This window comes from Charadrius vociferus, unplaced genomic scaffold (assembly GCF_000708025.1).
Source record: "Charadrius vociferus isolate BGI_N301 unplaced genomic scaffold, ASM70802v2 scaffold585, whole genome shotgun sequence".
NCBI lineage: Eukaryota > Metazoa > Chordata > Aves > Charadriiformes > Charadriidae > Charadrius > Charadrius vociferus.
The window spans coordinates 784,902-794,352 of NW_009648642.1; the positions used below are offsets into that span (position 1 = coordinate 784,902).

The 9,451-nt window shown below is 45.6% G+C and overlaps 2 protein-coding genes across 2 annotated transcripts in view; both read left to right on the forward strand.

Annotated features, from left to right (window-relative positions):
• The first annotated feature begins 2,854 nt into the window (after positions 1-2,854).
• Positions 2,855-8,387, forward strand: RNPS1 (RNA binding protein S1, serine-rich domain). The gene is made up of 7 exons (XM_009886367.1): positions 2,855-2,925; positions 3,293-3,448; positions 3,758-3,949; positions 5,122-5,224; positions 6,011-6,164; positions 6,646-6,787; positions 8,109-8,387. Exons 1-7 carry the CDS (start codon positions 2,855-2,857, stop codon positions 8,212-8,214), a joined length of 924 nt encoding a protein of 307 aa, XP_009884669.1. The 3' UTR covers positions 8,215-8,387.
• A 991-nt stretch (positions 8,388-9,378) lies between these two features.
• TELO2 (telomere maintenance 2) overlaps positions 9,379-9,451 on the forward strand; it is a 19,508-nt gene continuing 19,435 nt past the window's right edge. Inside the window, exon 1 of the mRNA XM_009886384.1 lies at positions 9,379-9,433. Coding sequence (XP_009884686.1) covers positions 9,379-9,433 — 55 coding nt within the window. The remainder of the gene's footprint in view (positions 9,434-9,451) is intronic.

Genomic DNA, 9,451 nt, shown 5'->3' on the forward strand with positions numbered 1-9,451 from the left:
GGGCGGGCGGGCCGGCCGGGCCTGGCGGAGGCGGCGGGCGGTGCGGGCCCCGGGGGACGGGCTCTGCTCTGAACCGACTCTGTGTGCTTGGTCTGTGCTTTTCTCTCCCTGTTCCTCAGCCCGCGCCTTGGCTTCGCCCATAGTATGGCAACACGTACGGTGCGGTCAGCAGCGACAAGCCCTCGGTCCGCCCGGCGCCGTAACCTACCCCGCGGCGTGCGAAGCGGGAGGCGGAGCTGGCTGCCCCGGCGCTCCTCCGGCCCCGCTCCCTGTAGTTAGCTTGGGCTAGCCGCCGTAACCTTGCAAAGAACTGCCGAGCGTTGAACTCTCTCCTCCCAGGAGGAAAGTCTTTTCCCCATTTTGCAAATGAGGATCTGAAGCAAACTGCCGTTAAGGGACTTGCCTGTAGTCGTGCAGGAAGTCCGAGGGAGAGCTGAGTTTGCTTCCTTTGCAGCTCTCTGAGAGGGCAAACCAAGTCATTAAAGCAGAGAGGTGTGTGTGTGAAATGAATGTTTGGCCTTTGGTGCTGCCAAAATTTGTTAGGGACTGAGAGTTCTCTTGATTGTAGAAATATGTCGCTTAGAAATGCATTGTTATTCACTCTTGTGTGAAGATCATGATTTTATTCTTTCCACATGTTTCAGTGAATGTCTGAACGCATACAGGTGAAATTGCTCACAGACTCTCTCTCTCTTAGGCTGAGGTGTCCAACTGAAGTAAGCTAGGCAAGCGCCATTCTTGAGAAAGGGACATATATATTTGATGGGAGAGAAAACACTGTTTAGTTTGGAGGCTGCTTAAATGCTGCATGTAGCATCATATGGGAGTTTGCTCAACATATGGCTAATTTGTCTAGTAAGTGCCTGTCCTGAGGAGTGGTGCCAGCGTGGTAGCTGTTTAGCTGAAGTACTACCTGCTGCTCCAGCAGCAAGCTGGGTAACAGCAAAGCGTGTGCTGGTCTTCATCTGGGCCCTCTCTCTTCCCTCCTTCCAGTAGGGGTAAAATCAGAGCCAGCTATCAAAGAATAATAGATAGTTTTGCATGGCTGAGCTGATAGGGCCATCACTGTAATAGTCCACAGATGCAAGAGAGATGGTGTGTAGGAAGAGAGAATGCAAACCCGACTATGGTATATTTAGAAGAAGGGTGGGAAAGGAAGATGTCCAGTTTTTTGGTCTTGTGAGTCCAGATACTTGTGTGTTTTTCCAGGTGAGTTAGCAGGTCTGATGTGGTGGCTTTCAATTATTGAATTTCAGCCTCCTCATGCTTTGCACTAGTGGCATAGAGCTGGTTAAAAATATCATATAGTGGCGTGACGTACTCGGGTTTGCTTTTCCTAGTCACCTTTGCAGTACCTATGGACTGCCACGGACTGCCTTCTTACCGCCACTGGTGGTAGAGAAGAGGTATTCTCTTCCAGCGAGCCCTGCCAGTGTCACATTTGTGTTGTGGGTTTCCTGTTCTCCATGCAAAAAGTCGTGGGTGTTTCTTGACTTCTGGATCTGCAGCGAGCTGGGTTTGTGAGTGTTCGCTTCTGGTGTTGCTTTTTGGAGTTGTTGTAGTAGAGAAAACTGTGAAGCTGAAAATCGGGAAAGCAAGTTCAGCTGTTCATAAGTGATCTCTTCCCAAACAAATTCAACTGCAATTTAGAGAATAAAGCAATTGCTTGCAAGAATCTGACACCAGAAGCATAGAAGCAACAAGGCTGTTGGATGCAGTGAGCTGGAGAGTTTTTTTCCTTGTTAACTATTTTTGCCTGTGTTGCATGTGGAGATAGAGATGTTTCCAACATCCTGCAGTACTGTGAATATTCAGTGCCTTTTCAGATAAGCCTGGCAGTTCAGACATGCTTGTACCCACTCTTCCTTTTCCTGAATGTTTCATTCATGGCTAGATAATGGGTGTTACAGCAAATCAAATCTTCTGCGCTCATTTAGTGGTTATTAAAACATATGTTGGAGGCAGCTTTGAAAAGCTGGTGTTGAAAAACCCATGTGGAATAGTTAAAATGCAACAGCATGTTTAGACATCGCAGAATATGCGATGGATGCAGCCTTCTCATGGGAAACATCGGGAATTCAACTAATGCCCGGTATTTCAGTGTTAAATAGTGGGGTGTTAAATTTGTCTCCTTTTAGATCTGGAGTAAAGGGGCAACTGATTTGGGGTAGATGAGGTCAGAATCCGGTTTAGAATTTTCTGCTAAGAAGTTCAAGTGGGATCTGCTGTTGTAGCAGTGCAGCAAACTGGGCCCTTTAATCCAGCTTTCCCAAGGCTGACAGAGCTTTGGAAGCAGCTTGTTGGGCAGCCATAATTCAGTGGAGGGATTTTCTTCTCAACAACCCTTTCTTCCTGACAGACATATGCTATATGGCACAAACTGGTTTTGGAGAAAAACAGTGCTTACTTCTCTGGAGACAAGGCTGTTGTGAGTTGCATGTACGTCATGCAGAGAAAATGGATGTCCTTTGTCTGCCGATTTTTTGGTAGGATCATTAAGGTCCTTCGTACTTCTGTGAATGGCAAAATGATAGCTTTAAACGTGGATGCAGACTTTTACATGAGGCACCCAGTGCCCGTGTGAGCCGGCACAGAGGCTGGCCGTTAACGGCCGTGCAACTGAAGTACTCTGTCAGTTGGTGCCCAGTGTGCTGCCACTGTTGCAAAGCTGGTTTGTTGTTTTATGCCTCTCTGTTAATTTCTTGTTTCTAAACCCTTTTATCTTGTCACTAGGCTGTTCTTTGGAATTTATTGCACTCGATTAGGGATCGGTTCTCAGAATCGAGGAGTTAGAAGTGAGATTTGAGATAAGTGAGGCCCATTCGGTGCTGCTTTGGACGCCTCCGAAGGGGAAATGGAGTTATCAGGATTGAAAAAGAAGAGTTTGCTAGGACTCAAAGAAAATAATAAAAAATCCAATACTAGGTAATCATTCTGTCCGAATTTTTTAGGCTTAACAAAACTGGGGATGTTATAGGGTACTAGGGCTCCCCCAGTGAGGGTGAGGAATTGGAAATGTACCTCTTTCTGCGTGAATTTCTATGTGTGAGAATTTCTGTATGCTATAGCTGTCTTTCTCAAAGCTGCTCTGTAATTTAAAATATTTTCCTTTTTCTAAAACCTCCAAACTTGCCTGATGCTTTAACTCTGCAGTTATGGTGATCTTGCTACATTTGAAGTGCAATGTTTTTTGTTGCTGTTCTGTTCTTTGTTTGGGTGTGGTTTTTTTTGTTGTTGTTGTTGTTTGTGTTTTTCTGTATTAAACAATGTCTTCTCCGATTTGTTCTTGAAGGGCTCCCTCACCAACCAAGCGCAAGGATAGGTCTGAAGAGAAATCAAAAGACCGGTCCAAGGATAAAGGAGGGACTAAGGAATCAGGTGAAAAGGATCGTGGTCGAGACAAGGCACGCAAAAGGCGCAGTGCTTCCAGTGGGAGCAGCAGTACCAGGTAGTTACTTTTACAGATAGTAACAAATTACAGTGTTCTCAGAAACCACCAGCTTGATTTCTGGTACGCTTTATTCCTTGTGTCGTGGACTTGTTGAAATCTTGTGTTGTTAGTCACAGTGCAGTTTTGTCTAACTCAAGGGGGTTTAGGGTTTTTTTAGGTATGAATTTCCTTTGGCTGTCTAGCGAGCTATGGAGCGTCAGTTTTCATTGTTCTAACTTGCAGTTGCTCTCTCTGTAATTATCAAAAGTTTTTCAGCAGTTCTTTTTGTGGCTATTCTACTCATTTTTATTCCCCTTCCCCCAACAGATCCCGTTCCAGCTCAACTTCCAGTTCAGGGTCCAGTTCCAGCACTGGTTCTAGCAGTGGCTCTAGCTCCTCTTCTGCCTCAAGCCGCTCTGGGAGCTCCAGCACCTCACGAAGTTCCAGTTCCAGCAGCTCCTCTGGATCTCCAAGTCCATCTCGACGGAGACATGACAACAGGAGGCGCTCCCGCTCCAAGTGAGTTTTATTTGCCTTCTAGGAGTTACCAGGTGGGAGGTTAATTTCCGTGTAGAATACAAGATTATGATCAGAATCGATTTTTTTTTCTTTTTTTTTTTTTTTCTGAGGACTGTTTACTTTCTCCCTAACTTAGAGATCTGAATTTTGGTAGAACGGTTGTGCTCCTTTTGTGTACAATCAAAACACATGCTCTGTAGGAAGGGGCATTAAAAAACTCATTTTGAAGAATGATTTTCAATATTATAGTCTGTAGAGGCAGTTTTAATCAATGTTTCCCCAATAGTATGGGATCGTATGGGCACTAGATGAGAGTAAAGCTCTTTGATTCCTGTAAATTACAGTCAAGACTATCAGAAAAGTCAGGGCTGAAAATGGTGTGTATGTGTATCCAAATATAGATGTATATTCTTACACATTAAAAAAATAAAACGGAAGGAGGTGCAGAGGAAGCATTTTCCTGTAAGGGTAGGAATCAAACTATGTTAATGTCCATATAGTTTTTCCTTTGGATAGTTCTGTAGGTAAGGTGCTGAAGGCTGATAAACACTACTGAATTCTTATAAGCTAGCGTGGGTGTTTTAAGTATATCCCTCAATTTATGGACAGTAAGATTAGAAAGAAGCATAAGTATAAATTTGCTGCATACTGAATTTTTTACAGATTATAATTTTTTTTAACTGTGACATTTCTGGACCTCTGTAGCGAACAGAAGATACAGAAACACAAATCATTGGATCCGTTAATTTGCCCGGTTGTGGTATGCTTTGGTGTTTATGTCTTCATTTTGCCTCTTTAATTGTTGAGGCAAAGAACGTTTTTTGTTTTAACAACTGGGAAATTCTTTAACTATGGCCAATGACTTTGAAGAAATGTTTGCTAAATTTCCTATTTGTTACCTAGTTGCAGTAAAGTTGAAAACTCGCAAAAAAAGGCTCTCAAATTCCAGAAGGTTCTAAAGCAAAAGCAGACAAGGCAAATGCAAGTCCTGAGGTGTTTCTAAGTGGAACACCACCACCACTACCCCAGCACTTCCTAACCTGTAACTTCTTAAAGAAAAAAGATGTCCTCCCAAGAAAAATGGTACTTTTTATCATGTGATAATGCCTGACTTCTTGGTTTTGTCTTCATGTTGCCTGAATACTGTAAACATTTTCTGTTGTCAAAATTAGGTCCAAGCCACCCAAGAGAGATGAAAAGGAGCGAAAGAGGCGAAGCCCATCACCCAGACCTACAAAAGTGCACGTTGGCAGGCTCACTAGAAACGTGACCAAGGTAACTGCATGCTCCCCTGTAATACCAAGCTTGCCTATCATCTGTGAGGAAGTGCCAGTGGCCCTTTCAAAGCGCTCAAAACTTTTTTTGTTGCTCAAGTGCTGCCACGCTGTTGCAGATCCCTGCTTTGTGTCCCAATTGGTCAGTGAGGAAAATTTTGGTAGGATTTTACTGAGTCAAATACAGTGCAGGCTTTTGAGACTGTATAGCGCTTAAAAGGTCTGTCTGTTTTGTCAGTATCCCAGACCTTGTGTCTTGCCTTACTGGGAAGAAAACTGTAGAAGCTGGGACAAGAGCTGAAATAGCCTTGGAGGCATTAAGGCTCTCTGGAAGCTCTTGATAAAGAGTCTGAAGAGAGCTGGGCTGGCTTGAGTTATCTTTGCTAGAAAATAGTTTAAAGGTCTTCAGAGGTAAAAGGTTTAGGGTGCTGAAAAAATCATATTTTTTTAAAAAAATACTAACAATTGCACCTTAAGAGTTTTCAACTGAGAGCAGAAATTCCTTTTTCAGATCCGCAAGAGGATTTTTACAGTAGTTGTGGTTTTGTAGCCAGTGTTGGCATGCAGCGGTAGTGCCTCTGGAACTGAACAATCCAAGGACAAACTGAATAGACAGCAGTAGAGAAAGCAGTGGCCACGTCTGGCCAACAAAATATGTCTCTTCCTGATCATGGCATTGATTTAAAGCTAACCTAGTGCTTTGTACATCTTGAATTTACTGCTCTGTACCAGCCAGACCTGGTCAGTAAGGGTGGTCTATCCTTAAGTCTTGCTCTTTCTCTTGCAGGATCACATCATGGAAATTTTTTCCACTTACGGAAAGATTAAAATGATTGACATGCCAGTTGACAGGCTAAATCCACACCTCTCCAAAGGTTACGCTTATGTGGAGTTTGAGAACCCAGATGATGCTGAGAAAGCCCTGAAACACATGGATGGAGGTAGGTATCAAATACTGCAAGGAGGCTGGGTGCTTTTAAAAATCTTTGGAGCAGATGAGTTTGATCTGAAAATGAGTTAGAGATGATGGGAAAACCTTTGGGGAACTGATCCGAAATACCGTCTCTTTTCAGCTCAAATGGCTTTGGCTTTTGCGCGCTTCAGGATGGATCCCAAAAAAATAACAGAACTATTAAAACTGAGGGCTTTTTCAGAACAAACAGTAGTAAAATTCTTTACATTTCTGTGAAAATCTTTCCCAGTTAACATCTGAACTGCAATTTGATGGAGTATTAGATTAAGAAGTCTAGTATGCATGTGGACTTTGTCAAAATAACGCCTGAGGGGGTGGTGGAAATAGGACCATAGGCTTATTCATGCTTCAGTTGCTTGTGACAAAGCTGTGAGTTGTAGTAATGAGATGTGTAGATGTTAGTGTTGGAATATACTTACTTCTCTCTGTTTCTGTGCTTCCCTAAAAAGGCCAGATTGATGGTCAGGAGATCACTGCCACGGCTGTGCTAGCACCACGACCCAGGCCGCCTCCCAGACGCTTTAGCCCACCCAGGAGGATGCTGCCACCACCGCCGATGTGGCGCAGGTCACCCCCTCGCATGAGGAGAAGGTGAGAGCTGTGACAGTTTGTATTTCCTTCTCTGTGTAACCACGTGTTGCCACTGAAAGACTCGGCACGGGGACAATTCAATCCTGTTGGACTTGACTTTCCCCTCCAAATGACAGTAACGCCTTTTGGGCATCAGTGGAACCTGAATTGCACTTCTTAACTCCATAGCGCCAGGGTGACCTGCTCTGGTCTACACCCTGAACACAGTCAGTGGGAAATGTCAGATGCTTTCCATCCTGTTCCCTGGAGTCCCTTCTGCATAAATGCTTCCAGATGCAGTAGGAATGGACTTCTGGCTGGCAGGATGCTTTTGGCAGCCTCCCCCAGCCGCTTGCTTTTCTGAAGCCTTTGCACCTCCCTCCCTTATTTCTGTGAGCAAAAAGCAGGCCGCTCGCATCAGGTGAGCAGAGTACACTGACCGCAAGATGTGACCTGACATGCACGTGCCCGTTGCGTGACTCGGGGCTGCCTGAACGTGCTGAGATAATAAGTCTTTTGGGGTCTTCCACAGCATCTAGATGGGCTCCTCTGTCTTGGAAATCTGCTGAGACTCTTGTCAGTACTACCAGCTGCTCCTGTTTGAGCCGCCTAATTGCTGAACAGCTTATGAACTACAGGTTTAAAGATGAGAACTAGTTAACGTGGCACAAGATCCACTGCCTGTTGCTGCTTGTTTAAATATGCTTTTTACTGAGATCTGGCACATGATACATATGGTGTTCCCTCCTCATTGGTTGTTTTCTTCACTAGCCAAATTTTTATTATCCCATTCAGGCTCTGTTAATATCCTGTGCCTGGAACCTCGGTGTTGTACTGGTGGCTGTACGGATTGATTGTAGTGCTGAAGAGCTTGAATCATCAGTATTTCTTTAGTGTTAGACTTCCTCTAAGAAATGTCCCTGTGATTTGAAAGGGCTTATGAGTACCCTTTTCCTTACGCTTTCCCTGAGTATCACTGTATTTTGGGGGTCAAAGCTGACTGTTCAGGTGAAGGAGAATCTGATGCAGAATGAACGTGAGCTTGTTTTGCTTGAGGAAGAAGACGAGATTCTTGTCTGTCTTTGGATATTAAACATTCTTTCAACTTCCTGAAGCAGAGGGAGGGTAGCCAGAATATTCCTGCTACGCAGTCAATGTTTGAGTTGCCTTTTTCCTCTCCGGAGCTGGCTGCATTTCACTGGAGCTCCTTTCCTGTGGTGAGGGAAGGTTTTTTGGAGGGGAGCGGGGAAGTGTTTTTGAAAAGTGCATAGATCTGCTGACAAATTACTGGAACCTGTTGCACTTGTCTCCTGATGGACTCTTTCTCCTCCTTCTCTGTCAGGTCCCGCTCTCCTCGGCGCAGATCCCCTGTTCGCCGGCGATCAAGATCCAGATCTCCTGGACGAAGGCGCCATCGCAGCCGCTCCAGCTCAAACTCCTCGCGATAAAGGAAAAAGACTGGACAGCTTTTTATTTTTTAACTTAAATCCCATCAGACTAAATATTGTACCTTTTTTTTATAATGGGTCTGGTTGAGGAGGAGTGAGAGAGAGAGAAATAATCCTGGCAGTGAAGGCAACCTAAGAGGGCAGAGCGACAGTTCCCGGACAGTAGATCGCCTGAAATTATTGAAAAATGGCTTTGATTTTTTTGAAGGCTGCAAAAAACATCTTTTCCAGGTAAAGGGAAGGAAAGATGTTACAGCCTCTCTTTCTCCAGTTAGCAGGCTGCCGCTTGGTGATTTCTAAACGCTTAGCACGCTGTACAGACGAGCATGTAAATCTTGAGCTATTTCAGAAACCCTGTGTAGTGAGGCAGGGAGGCATTTAACTTGATCTCTAGGTGCCAGTGCAGGATTTTTTCAGAGCAGCTGGAGCCCAGATCTGCCCAAGACTTAAAATACCGGGTTGTCGCTTTATTCCAGTTCCCAAACAGCTTGTTAGTGTCCGCAGGGTGAGCTCTTTCTGCGGGTTAAGCTCTTCTGTAACACATATACCAGGCGGTCGCTGGCAACCTTAAGAACTGGTTTGTAGCTGCTCCCGTAAGTGATTTCTTTCACCGTTTCTTAAAGGGTTTTGGTAAAATCTTCCTACACCACCTCCCCGCCCAGGGAGATGGTGTGAGTGCTTCTGCTCTTACAAATCTCAAATACGGGGCCTGAGCATTGACCCCTGGAAGCTGCGAGGCAGAGAAGGGAGGGTCGGGGTCGCTGTGCTGGCTGGATTGACTGGGCTTCGCATAGGGAAAGGCAAAGAATTTACCACCTGTTGTACAGTCAATACTATAAAGATTTTTGTTTTGTTTTGTATCACTTTGTAGCCTTTTGGGCTATGTTGTGTTTGTACTTGTGTAGGATGAGCGACTATTGAATAAAGCAGTAGGGTTGAGAATAACCGACCTGCCTCGGTCCCTTCTCCAGCCCCGGTGAGGCCGGCACCTGCCTTTTTGGGGGGAATTTCACTGTAAAACCAGCACTGCCCCGCTCCCGCCGGAGGGCTCGTCTCTCTTTAAGAGCGGTGTGGGCGGTGCTTTTCGGCTGCCGTCACGCCGGCAGGCGCCGCTGATTGGCGTCGCCCAGGGCGGGCGGAAGTGGGGTGGCGGCCCTCAGCGCCATGGCGGCGGGGCTGGAGCGCGCCCTGCGGGAGGCGGCGGCGGAGCTGGAGAGGGGCGGGGAGGGGGCGGCGG